General features: G+C 41.2%; 1 protein-coding gene and 1 non-coding gene across 3 annotated transcripts in view; one reads left to right on the top strand and one right to left on the bottom strand.

Annotated features, from left to right (window-relative positions):
• LOC123578228 (zinc finger protein 420-like) overlaps positions 1–17,734 on the top strand; it is a 56,048-nt gene that overhangs the window by 25,513 nt on the left and 12,801 nt on the right. For both annotated transcript variants that reach the window (XM_045441035.1, XM_045441034.1), the window contains exon 2: positions 17,233–17,300. In XM_045441035.1, the coding sequence (XP_045296991.1) occupies positions 17,292–17,300 (9 nt within the window). In that variant the 5' untranslated portion in view covers positions 17,233–17,291. The remainder of the gene's footprint in view (positions 1–17,232; positions 17,301–17,734) is intronic.
• Positions 11,460–11,566, bottom strand: LOC123579527. Its single transcript, XR_006702828.1, has one exon. It is a non-coding gene; the product is annotated as a U6 spliceosomal RNA (small nuclear RNA).

The raw sequence follows: 17,734 nt of genomic DNA, 5'->3' as shown, positions 1-17,734 counted from the left end.
AAAACTAAAAAACAAACATTCTTTTAAAAAGCTTTTATCCCTTTGAATTATTGTCTTTTTATTCTTTGAGTAAATATCAGAACTGTGATTGCTGGATCGTAGAATAGTTCTATTTTTAACTTTATGAGGAACCTCCATATTGTCTTCCACAGTGGCTACACCAGTTTGCAACCCCACCAACAGTGCACAAGGCTTTCTTTTCTCCACATCCTCACCAACGCCTGTTGTTTCTTGTCTTGCTGATTTTAGCCTTTCTGACAGGTATGAGGTGATATTGCATTGTAGTTTTGATTTGCGTTTTCCTGATGATGAGTGATGTTGAGCATTCTTTCATGTGTCTGTTGGCCATCTGGATGTCTTCTTTGACGAAATGTCTGTTCATGTCTTCTACCCATTTTTTAATTGGGTTATTTTTTGAGGTGTTTAGTTGTATAAGTTCTTTATATATTTTGGGCACTAACCCTTTATCAGATATGTCATTCGTAAATATCTTCTCCAATTCTGTAGGTTATCTTTTAGTTTTGTTGATTGTTTCCTTTGCTGTGCAGAAAGAAGCTTTTTATTTTGATGTAGTCCCAAGTTTATTTTTGCTTTTGTTTCCGTTGCCTCAGGAAATGTAGCTAGAAAGAAGTTGCTACAGTTATTAGTGTCAGAGAAATTACTGCCTGTGTTCTCTTCTAGGATTATTATGGTTTTAGGTCTCACATTGAGGTCTTCAAGCCATTTTGAGTTTAGCTTTGTCTATGGTGTAAGAAAGTGGTCCTGTTTCTTTCTTTTGCATGTGTAGCTGTCCAATTTCCCCAACACCATTGTTGAAGAGACTGTTCTTTGCCCATTGGATATTCTTTCCTGCTTTGTCAAAGATTAATTGACCATATAGTTGGGGGGCTTTCTATTCTGTTCCATTGATCTATGTGTCTGTTTCTGTGTCAGTAGCATACTGTTTTGATTACCTTGTAACATAACTTGAAGTCCAGGATTATGATGCCTCCAGCTTTGCTTTTCTCTTGCAAGGTTGCTTTGATTATTCAGGGTCTTTTGTGTTCCCATACAAATTGTAGGATTGTTTGTTCTAGTTCTTTTTTTTTTATTTTATTTTTTTATTTTTATTTTTTTATTTTTTATTTTTTTCAATGTATGAAATTTATTGTCAAATTGGTTTCCATACAACACCCAGTGCTCATCCCGAAAGGTGCCCTCCTCAATACCCATCACCACCCTCCCCTCCCTCCCACCCCCCATTAACCCTCAGTTTGTTCTCAGTTTTTAAGAGTCTCTTATGCTTTGGCTCTCTCCCACTCTAACCTCTTTTTTTGTTTATTTTTCCTTCCCCTCCCCCATGGGTTCCTGTAAAGTTTCTCAGGATCCACATAAGAGTGAAACATATGGTATCTGTCTTTCTCTGTATGGTTTATTTCACTTAGCATCACACTCTCCGGTTCCATCCACGTTGCTACAAAGGGCCATATTTCATTCTTTCTCATTGCCACATAGTACTCCATTGTGTATATAAACCACAGTTTCTTTATCCATTCATCAGTTGATGGGCATTTAGGCTCTTTCCATAATTTAGCTATTGTTGAGTGCTGCTATAAACATTGGGGTTCAAGTGGCCCTGTCCATCAGTACTCCTGTATCCCTTGGGTAAATTCCTAGTAGTGCTACTGCTGGGTCATAGGGTAGGTCTATTTTTAATTTTTTGAGGAACCTCCACACTATTTTCCAGAGTGGCTGCACCAGTTTGCATTCCCACCAACAGTGCAAGAGGGTTCCTGTTTCTCCACATCCTCTCCAGCATCTATAGTCTCCTGATTTGTTCATTTTGGCCACTCTGACTGGCGTGAGGTGATGTCTGAGTGTGGTTTTGATTTGTAGTTCCCTGATGAGGAGCGACATTGAGCATCTTTTCATGTGCCTGTTGGCCATCCGGATGTCTTCTTTAGAGAAGTGTCTATTCGGGGCGCCTGGGTGGCGCAGTCGGTTAAGCGTCCGACTTCAGCCAGGTCACGATCTCGCGGTCCGTGAGTTCGAGCCCCGCGTCCGGCTCTGGGCTGATGGCTCAGAGCCTGGAGCCTGTTTCCGATTCTGTGTCTCCCTCTCTCTGCCCCTCCCCCGTTCATGCTCTGTCTCTCTCTGTCCCAAAAATAAATAAACGTTGGAAAAAAAAAAATTAGAGAAGTGTCTATTCATGTTTTCTGCCCATTTCTTCACTGGGTTATTTGTTTTTCGGGTGTGGAGTTTGGTGAGCTCTTTATAGATTTTGGATACTAGCCCTTTGTCTGATATGTCATTTGCAAATATCTTTTCCCATTCCGTTGGTTGCCTTTTAGTTTTGTTGATTGTTTCCTTTGCTGTGCAGAAGCTTTTTGTCTTCATGAGGTCCCAATAGTTCATTTTTGCTTTTAATTCCCTTGCCTTTGGGGATGTGTCAAGTAAGAAATTGCTACGGCTGAGGTCAGAGAGGTCTTTTCCTGTTTTCTCCTCTAGAGTTTTGATGGTTTCCTGTCTCACATTCAGGTCCTTTATCCATTTTGAGTTTATTTTTGTGAATGGTGTGAGAAAGTGGTCTAGTTTCAACCTTCTGCATGTTGCTGTCCAGTTCTCCCAGCACCATTTGTTAAAGAGGCTGTCTTTTTTCCATTGGATGTTCTTTCCTGCTTTGTCAAAGATTAGTTGGCCATACTTTTGTGGGTCTAGTTCTGGGGTTTCTATTCTATTCCATTGGTCTATGTCTGTTTTTGTGCCAATACCATGCTGTCTTGATGATGACAGCTTTGTAGTAGAGGCTAAAGTCTGGGATTGTGATGCCTCCTGCTTTGGTCTTCTTCTTCAAAATTACTTTGGCTATTTGGGGCCTTTTATGGTTCCATATGAATTTTAGGATTGCTTGTTCTAGCTTCGAGAAGAATGCTGGTGCAATTTTGATTGGGATTGCATTGAATGTGTAGATAGCTTTGGGTAGTATTGACATTTTGACAATATTTATTCTTCTAACCCATGAGCACAGAATGTTTTTCCATTTCTTTATATCTTCTTCAATTTTCCTTCATAAGCTTTCTATAGTTTTCAGCACACAGATCTTGTACATCTTTGGTTAGATTTATTCCTAGGTATTTTATGCTTCTTGGTGCAATTGTGAATGGGATCAGTTACTTTATTTGTCTTTGTGTTGCTTCATTATTAGTGTATAAGAATGCATCTGATTTCTGTACATTGATTTTGTATCCTGCAACTTTGCTGAATTCATGTATCAGTTCTAGCAGACTTTTGGTGTAGTCTATCGGATTTTCCATGTATATTATCATGTCATCTGCAAAAAGTGAAAGCTTGACTTCATCTTTGCTAATTTTGATGTCTTTGATTTCCTTTTGTTGTTTGATTGCTGATGCTAGCACTTCCTACACTGTGTTAAACAACAGCGGTGAGAAAGGACATCCCTGTCATGTTCCTGATCTCAGGGAAAAAGCTCTCAGTTTTTCCCCATTGAGGATGATGTTAGCTGTGGGCTTTTCATAAATGGCTTTTATGATGTTTAAGTATGTTCCTTCCATCCCGACTTTCTCAAGGGTTTTTATTAAGAAAGCTTGCTGAATTTTGTCAAATGTCTTTTCTGCATCACTTGACAGGATCATGTGGTTCTTATCTTTTCTTTTATTAATGTGATGTATCACGTTGTTTGATTTGCGAATGTTGAACCAGCCCTGCATCCCAGGAATGAATCCCACTTGATCATGGTGAGTATTTCTTTTTCTATGCTGTTGAATTCTATTTGCTAGTATCTTATTGAGAATTTTTGCATCCATATTCATCAGGGGTATTGGCCTGTAGTTCTCTTTTTTTACTGGGTCTCTGTCTGGTTTAGGAATCAAAGTAATACTGGCTTCATAGAATGAGTCTGGAAGTTTTCCTTCCCTTTCTATTTTTTCGAATAGCTTGAGAAGGATCGGTATTATCTCTGCTTTAAACGTCTGGTAGAACTCCCCTGGGAAGCCATCTGGTCCTGGACTCTTATTTGTTGGGAGACTTTTGATAACTGATTCAATTTCTTCACTGGCTATGGGTCTGTTCAAGCTTTCTATTTCCTCCTGTTTGAGTTTTGGAAGTGTGTGGGTGTTTAGGAATTTGTCCATTTCTTCTAGGTTGTCCAATTTGTTGGCGTATAATTTTTCATAGTATTCCCTGATAATTGCTTGTATTTCTGAGGGATTGGTCGTAATAATTCCATTTTCATTCATGATTTTATCTATTTGGGTCATCTCCCTTTTCTTTTTGAGAAGCCTGGCTAGAGGTTTATCAATTTTGTTTATTTTTTCAAAAAACCAACTCTTGGTTTCATTGATCTGCTCTGTAGTGTTTTTAGATTCTATATTGTTTATTCCTGCTCTGATCTTTATTATTTCTCTTCTTCTGCTGGGTTTAGGGTGTCTTTGCTGTTCTGCTTCTATTTCCTTTAGGTGCGCTGTTAGATTTTGTATTTGGGATTTTTCTTGTTTCTTGAGATAGGCCTGGATTGCAATGTATTTTCCTCTCAGGACTGCCTTCGCTGCATCCCAAAGCATTTGGATTGTTGTATTTTCATTTTCGTTTGTTTCCATATATTTTTAAATTTCTTCTCTAATTGCCTGGTTCACCCATTCATTCTTTAGTAGGGTGTTCTTTAACCTCCATGCTTTTGGAGGTTTTCCAGACTTTTTCCTGTGGTTGATTTCAAGCTTCATAGCATTGTGGTCTGAAAGTATGTATAGTATGATCTCAATTCTTGTATATTTATGAAGGGCTGTTTTGTGACCCAGTATGTGATCTATCTTGGAGAATGTTCCATGTGCACTCGAGAAGAAAGTATATTCTGTTGCTTTGGGATGCAGAGTTCTAAATATATCTGTCAAGTCCATCTGATCCAATGTATCATTCAGGGCCCTTGTTTCTTTAGTGACCGTGTGTCTAGATGATCTATCCATGCTGTGAGTGGGGTATTAAGGTCCCCTGCAATTACCACATTCTTATCAATAAGGTTGCTTATGTATGTGAGTAATTGTTTTATATATTTGGGGGCTCCCGTATTTGGCGCATAGACATTTATAATTGTTAGCTCTTCCTGATGGATAAACCCTGTAATTATTATATAGTGCCCTTCTTCATCTCTTGTTACAGCCTTTAATTCAAAGTCTAGTTTGTCTGATATACGTATGGCTACTCCAGGTTTCTTTTGACTTCCAGTAGCATGATAAATAGTTCTCCATCCCCTCACTTTCAATCTGAAGGTGTCCTCAGGTCTAAAATGAGTCTCTTGTAGACAGCAAATAGATGGGTCTTATTTTCTTTAATCCATTTTGATACCCTATGTCTTTGGTTGGCTCATTTAGTCCATTTACGTTCCGTGTTATTATAGAAAGATATGGGGTTAGAGTCATTGTGATGTCTGTAGGTTTCATGCTTGTAGCGATGTCTCTGGTACTTTGTCTCACAGGATCCCCCTTAGGATCTCTTGTAGGGCTGGTTTAGTGGTGACGAATTCCTTCAGTTTTTGTTTGTTTGGGAAGACCTTTATCTCTCCTTCTATTCTAAATGACAGACTTGCTGAATAAAGGATTCTCGGCTGCATATTTTTTTTCTGTTCATCACATTGAAGATTTCCTGCCATTCCTTTCTGGCCTGCCAAGTTTCAGTAGAGAGATCAGTCATGAGTCTTATAGGTCTCCCTTTATATGTTAGAGCATGTTTATCCCTAGCTGCTTTCAGAATTTTCTCTTTATCCTTGTATTTTGCCAGTTTCACTATGATATGTCATGCAGAAGATCGATTCAAGTTACGTCTGAAGGGAGTTCTCTGTGCCTCTTGGATTTCAGTGCCTTTTTCCTTCCCCAGATCAGGGACGTTCTCAGCTATTATTTCTTCAAGTACACCTTCAGCACCTTTCCCTCTCTCTTCCTCCTCTGGAATACCAATTATGCGTAGATTATTTCTCTTTAGTGTATCACTTAGTTCTCTAATTTTCACCTTATACTCCTGGATTTTTTTATCTCTCTTTTTCTCAGCTTCTTCTTTTTCCATAATTTTATCTTCTAGTTCACCTATTCTCTCCTCTGCCTCTTCAATCCGAGCTGTGGTCATCGCCATTTTATTTTGCAGCTCATTGATAGCATTTTTTAGCTCCTCCTGGCTGTTCCTTAGTCCCTTGATCTCTGTAGCAATAGATTCTCTGATGTCCTCTATACTGTTTTCAAGCCCAGCAATTAATTTTATGACTATTATTCTAAGTTCACTTTCTGTTATATTGTTTAAATTGTTTTTGATCAGTTTGTTAGCTGTCACTATTTTCTGGAGATTCTTTTGAGGGGAATTCTTCTGTTTCCTCATTTTGGATAGCCCCTGGAGTGGTGAGTACCTGCCGGGCACTTCCCCTGTGCTGTGGTGTATAACTGGAGTTGGTGGGCGGGGCCGCAGTCCGACCTGATGTCTGCCCCCAGCCCACCGCTGGGGCCACAGTCAGACTGGTGTGTGCCTTCTCTTCCCCTCTCCTACGTGTGGGATTCACTGTGGGATGGCGTGGCCCGTCTGGGCTACTTGCACACTGCCAGGCTTATGGTGCTGGGGATCTGGTGTATTAGCTGGGGTGGATCAGCAAGGTGCACGGGGGCAAGAGGGATAGGCTCAGCTCGCTTATCCTTGGGTGATCTGCTTTGGGAGGGGCCCTGCGGCACTGGGAGGGAGTCAGACCCGCTGCTGGAGGGATGGATCCGCCGAAGCACAGTGTTGGGTGTTTGCGTGGTGCAAGCAAGTTCCCTGACAGGAACTGGTTCCCTTTGGGATTTTGGCTGGGGGATGGGTGAGGGAGATGGCGCTGGCGATCGCCTTTGTTCCCCGCCAAGCTGAGCTCTGTCATCTGGGCCTCAACAACTCTCCCTCCCGTTGCCCTCCATCCCTGCCACTCTCTGAGCAGAGCTGTTAACTTATAACCTTCCAGATGTTAAGTCCCGCTTGCTGTCAGAACACACTCCATCCGGCCCCTCAGCTTTTGCAAGCCAGACTTAGGGGCTCTGCTTTTCCGGCAGGCTGCCCCTCGGCCCTGGCTCCCTCCACCAGTCCGTGTAGTGCGCATCTCCTCTCCGTCTTCCTACCCTCTTCCGTGGGCCTCTCGTCTATGCTTGGCTCCAGAGAATCCGTTCTGCTAGTCTTCTGGTGGTTTTCTGGGTTATTTAGGCAGGTGTGGGTGGAATCTAAGTGATCAGCAGGACGCGGTGAGCCCAGCGTCTTCCTACGCCACCATCTTCCAGCCTATCAAGTTCTAACACATTCTAAAAAAAAAAAACAAACTAGTTTTCATTTTACTCCTCCCTCCAGATTTTATGTATATGCTGTCATTTTTTATATCTTTTTTATTCATAATTTTCTTGCATCTAATTATGATGGTTTCTTTTCCACTTAATAAAGTCTCTTTAACATTTCTTATAAGGCTAGTTAAATGCTGAAGTGCTTTTGTTGCATCCACACGACTCCTGAAACAGAATGCTATGGGCACCAGAGATAGTCACAACAAAGTTTATTACAATGAGAGGCAAGGCCGACTGAACGGGACCAATGCTCTTGATAAGAGTGTGGCCCCAAACAGCCCGGGTACAGAATTTTTAAAGCCGATCACATCGTATTATCATTATCTGGGAACAGAACAGAGAAACAGTTCCCAGATGAGTTAGAAACAGTTCCCAGGTGAGTTAGAAACAGTTGCCAGATGAGTCAGAAACAGTTATGGAATGAGGTAATTATTTTAGACTTTCTTTTGCTAAGTCGCAACCAGTGGATCTCCTTGACCTTGTCTTTGATGCTCTTTTCTTTGAGCTTTTGTTTCCTTCATTGGTAAAGCCTGATTCACAAGAGTATGAAGTGTGATTTACAAGAGTAAAAGCAAGGCTGTTATCTTTTGACCTTCAGTGTCAGAACAAAGCTGTTATTTTTCAAGCTAAGCGTTAGCCCTACACTACAATTTAACCCTTACACTTTAACTTTTGTGTGTCAGAGAAACTTTTTTTTTCCTTTTTCTTTCTTTATTTATTTTGAGAGAGAGAGGGAGAACATGCACATGAGCAGGGGAAGGGCAGAGAGAGAGAGAGTCGTAGCCAGGCCCTGTGTTGTCTGTCAAAGCCCCACTGGGGGCTTGACCTCATGAACTGTGTGATCATGAATGGAGCTGAAATCAAGAGTCTAAGGCTTAACCAGCTGAGCTACCCAGGCACCCCATATCAGGGAAACTCTTTACCTCTCTTTCAAATCTGAATGATCACTTTGCCAGGCAGAGTATTCTTGGTTGTTCCTTTTTTCCTTTCAGCACTTTGAATATATGCTGCTATTCCCTTCTGGCCTTCAGAGTTTCTGCTGAAAAATCAGCTGATAGGTTTATTGGGTTTCCCTTGTTCATAACTTTCAGCTTCTCTTGATGCTTTTTAATTTTTTTTTTTTTTTTTTTTTAGCATTTATTCATTTTTGAGAGACAGTGTATGAATGGAGGAGGGGCAGAGAGAGAGGGAGAATCCGAAGCAGGCTCCATGGTCTGAGCTATCAGTTCAGAGCCCAATGCAGGGCTTGAACTCACAGACCACGAGATCATGACCTGAGCGGAAGTCAGACGCTTCACTGACTGAGCTACCCAGGCGCCCATTCTTGCTGCTTTTAAAATTCTCTTTATCAGGTGTCTCGGTGGCTTAGTCGGTTAAGCATCCGACTTTGGCTCAAGTCATCTCACGGTTTGTGAGTTTGAGCCCTATGTCAGGCTCTGTGCTGACAGCTCGGAGCTTGGAATCTGCTTCAGATTCTCTGTCTCCTTCTCTCTCTGCCTCACCCTTGCTTGCACACATGCATATGCACGTTCTGTCTCTCTCTCTCAAAAATAAAAGTAAATAAACATTTAAAAAATTATCTCTTTATCTTTAACCTTTGACATTTTCATTATGTGTCACGGTGTGGAGCTCCTTGGGTTCATCTTTTTTGGTTCTCTTTTTGGTTCTTGAACCTGGATGTCTGTTTCCTTCCTTGTGTTAGGGAAGTTTCCAGTTATTATTTCTTCAAATAAGCTTTCTCTCTTCTTCTGGGACCCCTATAATGTGAATGTTTGTTTGCTTGATGTTATCCAAGAGATTCCTTAAACTTCCTCATTTTTCCCCCATTCTTTTTTTGCTGTTCAGTTGAGTGCTTTCTGTTAGCCTGTCTTCCAGATTGCTGATAGATTCTTCTGCATCTGCCAATCTGTTGATTCCCTCTAGTGTGTTTTTCATTTCACTTATTCTATTCTTCAACTCTGATTAGTTCTTATTTATATTTCCTGTCTTTTTATTGAAGATGTCACTGAGTTCTTCCACTCTTCTCTCCAGCCGGGTGAGCATCTTTTTGATCATTACTTTAAATTCTTTTTCAGGCATATTGTTTATCTCCAATTCATTTAGTTCCTTGTATGAGGTTTTCTTTTGTTCTTTCTTTTGGAGCATATTCATCTATCTCCCCATGTTGCTTGACTTTCTGTGTTTGTTTCTATGGATTAGGAAGAACAGCTACTTAAACTTGAAGGAATGGTCTTGTGTATGGTTGTCCCCTTTATAGATTGTGTGTGCTTGGTGACTTTTGCTGGCTGGCTGGAATTGTGGCTTGCATGGGTTTGGGAGTCCCCTCCATGCAGTGAGCATTCTGGCTGAACAGCTAAGGCTGAAGTGGGTGCAGATCAGTGTGGTCCCCGGATGCTCCACACAGCTCTTGTCCAGGCAGGACAGTTAAGGCTAACGTGGGTGCAAGCTGGGGTGTCACAAGACTCTCTGTGGGGAGGGTGTCTTGGCAGGGTGGCTAGAACTGAGGCAGGGTGCAGGCTGGAAGGTTCTGGGGCTTTCTGTGCAGCAGACATTCTGGCAGAATAGCTAAAGCTGAAGTGGGTACAGGCTGGGTGGGGGTGGGTCTCAGGGTTCTAAGAACTGAGGGCACCCTGGCAGGACAGTTAAGGCTAAAGTGGGTGCAGCCCAGATGTTCCCAGGGTTCTAAGCATTGAGGGCGTCCTGGCAGGTCAACTAAAACTGAAATGGGTTCAGGCTAGTAAATCCCAGTGTGCTCTGGGCTGGGGGTGCCCTGGTGGGGCAGCTGGAGCTGAGACAGTGTGTGGGCTGGGAGGTCCCTGGGCTCTGTGCAGAGGGTATACTGGCAGGATAGCTGAAGCTGTTGTGGGTGTAAACCAGGGTGTTCCAGGAATCTGTACAGACTGTGTCCCAGAGGGGTAGCTGGAGTTAAGGCAAGTCATAGCCCAATGGGGTCCTTGGGCTTTCCATGCAAAATGTGTCCTGGTAGAACAGTTGAAGCTGACGTGGCCACAAGTTGGAGTGTCCCAGGGTTGTCCATACTAAGGACAACCTGGCAGGATAACTGAACCTGAGTTAGGTGCAAGCTAGGGTGTCTCACTGTATGCAGCACAGGGTTTGCCCTGGCACACTGGTGGGAACCAATGCAGGCATGGGCCAGGAGTTCCCAGGGTACACTATGCAGGGGGCACCCTGGCAGGTTGGCTGAATCTAAAGCGAACTCAGGTAGGAGTTTCCAGGGCTCTCTGCCCTGGGGATGCTGTAGGTAAGCCATCTGAGGCAAAAGTGGTGTGGGCCTGCAGTGTTCTGGGGTACTTTGTGCCTGTGTCACCTTGGCATGAAGGCTGGAGCTGTAGGGAGCACTAACTGGTGTCCTAGTGTGCATTACTCTGTGGCCACCTTGGTGGAATGGCTGGGGCTGGTGTGGGCTAGGGACCTAGGGCTTACTGAGGTGGCAGGCAGGTAGGGCACTTAGACTGTCCATTAGCTCCTCCCACGTGGGGACAGTTCCAGCAGCATCTTTGCCTTTTGGCAGAATTTTAAGGCTGGACTTCTTATTTGCTAGTTCTTTTAAACCAGGCTTTTTCCCCCCTGTGCCCCAGTACAACTGGGGCTGGTGTGGACTAGGGCACCCAGGGCTCACTGAAGGAGGCTGGCTCTGGTGTCTGGACCCTCCTCCAGTTTTTCCAGGTGGATAGGGGAGTGTAAACCCTATTGCTTTCCAGTCCCTTTGACCCAGAGAGAGTTCCAGAAGATTTTCTACCATTTGTTGGTGTTCTGGGGCTTGCTTTTATAAAGTAGTTACTCTTTTATTTTTATTTTTTTATTATTATTTTTTTTGTTTATTTATTTTTGAGAGAGAGAGACGGAGTGTAAGCAGGGGAGGGGTAGAGAGAGGGAGACACAGAATCCAAAGCAGGCTCCAGGCTCTGAACTTCCAGCACAGAGCCCAACGCGGGGCTTGAACTCACAAGCCGCAAGATCACGACCTGAGCCAAAATCGGACGCTCAACCGACTGAGCCACCCAGGTGCCCCATTAGTCTTTTATTTTTTATTATTTTTTTTTCACAGTGACCAGATGGCATTTATTGATGTAGCTCTTGTTTCTCACTGCAGTAAATTTAGTAGAGGAAACAAGACTAAAAATATGGAAACTTCACATCATCCTTGTGTGGGGGCCATTTGAATCTTCTCTATATCATTCCAATTTTAGTATATGTGCTGCCAAAACAAGTACAGCATTTCTGTTAAACTGCAGTTGGATTATCCTGTGCGCAAGGTCAGATGAATCTGTTCCCTGGCCCTTCAGTGTTATCCCTTCCCACTGCAGTTAACAGCATCAGGGGTGGGGGTTCTCTTTGTCACCATGTCTCTATCTATCTTATTCTCTTGTGCTGTTCTCTCTGTATTTTGTTGTACAGAATCTGTTTAGTTGTTTCTCAGGTCTTCTTCAGGAGGAATTGCTCTATGATAGGTGTAATTGGGTGTATTCTGTGGAAGGGATGAATTCAGGGTCTTCTTCCTACCTTGCCATCTTGGACTGGAACCCCTAACTGTGGTTTCTTGACAGTGTCAAGGATAAAACTGCCCTGTTTTACTAGTAATTTTCAGTAATTTAACCCAGGTGTCAGGGTTTTACACTATGTGTGGGACAGAGAGTCCTCATCCTCAATGGGGAAAAACTGACAGCTTTTCCTCTATGGTCATGAACAAGGTAGGGATGTCCACTCTCACTACTGTTATTTAACATAGTACTGGAAGTCCTAACCCCAGAAATCAGACAACAAAAGGAAATAAAAGGCATCCATATCAGCAAGGAAGAAGTAAAACTTTCCCTATTTGCAGATGACATGATACTCTATGTAGAACACCCAAAAGATTCCACACACAAAAAATTGCTAGAACTGTTATACGAATTCAGCAAAGTTGCAGGATACAAAATCAATGTACAGAAATCTGTTGCATTTTCATACCAATAATGAAGTAGCAGAGAGAGAGATCATTAAATTGATCCAATTTATAATTGGACCAAAACCCATAAGATACCTAGGAATAAACCTAAACGAAGTAAATGGTCTATACTCTGAAAACTATAGAACACTGATGAAAGAAATTGAAGATGATGCAAAGAAATGGAAAAACATGCCATATTCATGTATTGGAAGAACAAATATTGTTAAAATCACCATAATACCCAAAGCAATCTACACCTTTAATGCAATCCCTGTTAAAATATCACCAGCATTTTTCACAGAGCTAGAACAAACAATCCTAAAATTTGTGTGGAACCACAAAAGATCCCAAATAGCCAAAGCAATCTTGAAAAAGAAAAGCAAAGCTGGAGGCATCACAACTCAAGACTTCAAATTATATTACAGGGGTGCCTGGGTGGCTCAGTCAATTAAGCGTCTGACTCTTGAATGTGAGTTCAAGCCCTGCATCAGGCTCTGCACTGACAGTGTGGAGCCTGCTTGGGATTCTCCTCTCCCTCTTTCTCTCTCTCTGTCTGCCTCTCCCCTACTCATGCTCATGTGCACTCTCTTTGTTGCTCACTCTGTTGCTTACTCTGTCTTAAATAAATAAACTAAGAAAACCCTATCACTAAGCTGTAGTGATCAAGACAGTATGATATTGGCACAAAAACAGACACATAGATCAATGGAACAGAGTAGAAAAACCATAAATGAACCCACAACTATATGGTCAATTAACCTTTAACAAAGCAAGAAAGAATATCCAATGGAAAAAAGTCTCTTCACCAAATGGTTTTGGAAAAACTGGATGCCAAATGCAGAAGAATGAAACCAGACCACTTTTTATACCATACACAAAAATAAATTCAAGTGAATGGAAGACATAAATGTGGAACAGGAAAGCATCAAAATCTTGGAGGAGAATACAGGCAGTAACCTCTTTGATGTTGACCATGGCGACTTCTTACTTAGATATGTCTCCTGAGGCAAGGGAAAAAAAAATAAACTATCGGGACTTCATCAAAATAAGAAGCTTCTACACAGTGAAGGAAACAATTAACAAAATTGAAAGGCAAGCTTAGGAATGGGAGATGATACTTATAAATGACATATTTGATAAAGGTTTAGTATCCAAAATCCATAAAGAACTTATCAAACTCAACAACCCCCCCAAAAAAAAATCCTGTTAAGAAATGGGCAGAAGACATGAATAGACGTTTTTCCAAAGAAGAGATACAAATGGCTAGCAGGACACGTGTAAAGGTGCTCAACATCATTGATCATTAAGGAAATACAAACCTGAAGTATAATGAGATATCACCTCACATCTGTCATAATGGCTAAAGTCAACAACACAGGAAACAACAGGTGTTGGTGAGGATGCAGAGAAAGGGGAACTCTCATTGGTGAGAATGAAAACTGGTGCAGCCACTCTGGAAAACAGTGTAGAGGTTCCTCAAAAAGTTAAAAATAGAACTACCCTACCATCATCCAGCAGTACACTACTAGATATTTACTCAAAGTATAGAAAAATACTGATTCGAAGGGATGCATGCATCCTAATGTTTATAGCAGCATTATCAACGTTAACCAAATTATGGAAAGAGCCCAAATGACTATTCACTGATGAATGGATAAAGAAGTGGTGTATGTATACAATGGAATATTACTCGGCCATAAAAAAGAATGGGATGTTTCCTTTTGCAACAACATGGATGCAGCTAGAATGTATCATACTAAGCGAAATAAGTCTGAGAAAGACAAATACCATATGATTTGACTTATATGTGGAATTTAAGAAAACCGATGAACATAGGGTATAAAAGAAAAAAAGCTAATCAGAAAACAGACTGTTAACAATAGAGAACAAACTGAGGGTTACTATAGGGGTGGTAGATTGGGGGATGGGTAAATGGGTGATGGGTGTTTTGGGCACTTGTTGTGATGCACACCGGCTGTTGTATATAAGTTATGAATGACTGAATTCTGTATCTGAAACTGATACTACCCTGTGTGTTACCTAACTGGAATTTAAATAAAAGCTTAAAAAGAAAACAATAAGCTAAAACCTTAAAACTCTTAGAAGAAAACAAAGGAGATCTCTGTTGCTTAGGTTAGACAATGGTTTCTTTCATGTGACACCAAAAGCACAAACAACCAAAGGAGAAAAAATAACATAAATTGGACTTAATCAAAGTTAAAAACTTTTGATCTTCAACGTTTATTTATTTTTGGGACAGAGAGAGACAGAGCATGAACGGGGGAGGGGCAGAGAGAGAGAGGGAGACACAGAATCGGAAACAGGCTCCAGGCTCTGAGCCATCAGCCCAGAGCCCGACGCGGGGCTCGAACTCACAGACCGCGAGATCGTGACCTGGCTGAAGTCGGCCGCTTAACCGACTGCGCCATCCAGGCGCCCCAAAAACTTTTGATCTTCAAAAGACACCATGAAATAAGTGAAAATATAGCCCACAAAAGGTGCCCAAAATGTGCACATTATATGTTCATTAAAACATTGTATCTTAAAATATATGAGAAATTATTACAGAGCAACAATAAAAAGACAATCAGATTTTTTAAATGAGCATAGAATTTGAATACATATTTTTCTGAAGAAGGAATAGAAATGGTCAATATGCACATAAAGGTGTTCATTATCATTCGGGAAATGCAAATCAAAATCAAAATGACATACTGTTTCAAATTCATAAGAATGGCTATAACCTCAAATAGTGGTGAGGATGTGGAAAAATTGGAACCTTGACATATTTTTGTCAGAATCGAAAGATGATGCAGTTGTTTTAGAACAGAGTTTAGCAGTTCCTGAAGATGTTAAACATAGAGTTACCAGTTACAATATGACCCAGCAAATCTCCTAAGTGTATATATCTAAGAGAAATGAAATGTGTTCCACACAGAAACATGTACCTGAATGTTCTTAATAGCATTATTTATAGTAACAAAAGTGAAAACAATGCAATGTCCATCAACTAATGAATGGGGAAAAAAGATGTTGTATCCATACAACGGAATGTTTGGCAATATACAGGTATGAAGTACCCATCCATGCTAAACATAGATGAACCTTGAAACATTATACTATGTATAATATGAAAGAAGCCAGCCAGAATAGACCACATATTATATAATTTAATTTATACAAAATGTCTATCTAGAACAGGCAATTTTATAGACAGAATAGATTAGTTGTTGTCAGGGTCTGGGGAAATGAGAATGGAAGTAATTGCTAATGCATATGGGTTTTGTTTTTGGATAATGAAATACTCTAAAATTAGTGGTAATGATTGCACATCTCTGTGAATATAATAAAAACCTATAGCTTGTATTTTTAAAAGGATGAATTTATGGGGCACCTGGATGGCTCATTCAGTTAAGTGTCCAACTCTTGATTTCAACTCAGGTCATGATCTCACAGTTAGTGGGTTCGAGCATGCTGTCAGAGCAGAGCCTACTTGGCAATCTCTCTCTCCTTCTCTCTGCCCCTTTCCCACTTGCTCTCTCTCAAAACAAATAAAATTTTTTAAAAAAGGGATGAGTTTATGAAATGTGAATTATATATCAATAAAGCTGTTAGAAAAAGAAACGAATACAAGAAAGATGTTAGACCTAATAGGGGTGGAGAATGGTTGTAGTGGTGGTTAAATTCACAGACCTGTTTGCTGATCAATTAAGTGTTAATGTGTATAAGGCATTGAGCACATACTTTGCACTTGATGAAATTATTTGTTGTACAGGTACTTTTTCAAAACATCTTTAGTCTGACATTGGGAGACAGGATGATGTTAGGCAGGATAACAGAGAGCTGCTGCCTCCAGAATTCCTGAGTTCAGCTAAGGCCATGATTCCATGCAACAGGCTGTTGTTTTCTGCTAAAGAATGCTTTGGATTTGTTCCTTGGTTACTGGGTGAGGGTAATGTCACTTTCTGTGGCCTGGATGAAACCTATGCTTTGGATTCAGAATGCTTCTTGCACATGAATGTGAGAATGCACCAGGGAAGCACCTGAGGTATTTAGTGTGTTGAGACCTGGGGGGAAGAGGCAGATCTTAGTCATGGAAAGTGTTTTTTGAAGGAATTGGCCTACATAGGTACAGACTATTTCCAGGCCTGAGGGCCTGATCAGTGTCCTTCAGGTGGGTACTACTTAGATAAATTTGCATCAGGGTTCCCTAGGCTGTAAAAGATGAGCCATTCAGGCCAGGTCAGAGAACCCTAACAACATCATGGGGATTGGATACTGCCTTAGCATAAATTAATTCTTCTACGTTTCTGTTATCTGGAATTAGGGAAGGGATGAGATTGTTTAAACTTCTGAAGATCTTTTTATGGAAAGAGCCTAAATGTCCATCAACTGATGAATGGATAAAGAAATTGTGGTTTAGATACACAATGGAATACTACGTGGCAATGAGAAAGAATGAAATATGGCCTCTTGTAGCAACGTGGATGGAACTGGAGAGTGTGATGCTAAGTGAAATAAGTCATACGGAGAAAGACAGATACCATATGTTTTCACTCTTATGTGGATCCTGAGAAACTTAACAGAAGACCATGGGGGAGGGGAAGAAAAAAAAAAAAGAGGTTAGAGAAGGAGGGAGCCAAAACATAATAGACTCTTAAAAACTGAGAACAAACTGAGGGTTGATGGGGAGTGGGAGGGAGGGGAGGGTGGGTGATGGTTATTGAGGAGGGCACCTGTTGGGATGAGCACTGGGTGTTGCATGGAAACCAATTTGACAATAAATTTCATATTTATAAAAAAACAAAATAACTTCTGAAGATCTTCTCAGTATATAAGTTGGGGTGTGGAAGGGACCAGGTGCCATGAAAAGGGGAAGAAATACTTCACTTAGTCATTTAGAAGTAGGCCTCTTTTCATGGTTTCCTTTCCCCTCCCCTGTCTTCTCAGGACTGCACTTCTCCATGAGAAGAAGCCAGAGGAGGACTCATAAATTGAAATTCTAAGCCATGCCTTGTGTGAGTTCATGTTTCTTCTTCCCCTTTATATCAAACAATCACTGTTTTTTGGGATATGAATATTCAGTATCCTTATCTCCAGACTTTCTGCTTTACTGAGTGCTCTCCTGCTCACTCCCCTTCTAGTGAATGATGAGAATGGGTCCCAGGTGTTTCTCAATTGCCCCCCACTTCTCTAACAATATTTTAGGGATACATTTGCAAATCAGGAAATGTATTTGAGGAAAGCATAGAACCTCTCCAGTCAGGATGTGGTTTGATGAGATGGTACTACACATGAAAAATTTGGTCTTTCTCATTGACCTGAATGTTCTGATTAAGACGGAAATTGGTGTTAGTCTCAGAATGTGGTGAGTTCTAATCTGTGATTTTAAGATTGGTAATGTGATCAAATGTAGGATTGAGGACAGAGAGAGAATTGTGTAAGGGAATAC

This window comes from Leopardus geoffroyi, chromosome E2 (genome assembly GCF_018350155.1).
Source record: "Leopardus geoffroyi isolate Oge1 chromosome E2, O.geoffroyi_Oge1_pat1.0, whole genome shotgun sequence".
Lineage (NCBI taxonomy): Eukaryota > Metazoa > Chordata > Mammalia > Carnivora > Felidae > Leopardus > Leopardus geoffroyi.
The sequence above is the reverse complement of the archived record's forward strand: the minus strand, read 5'-3'. Positions and strand labels throughout refer to the sequence as shown.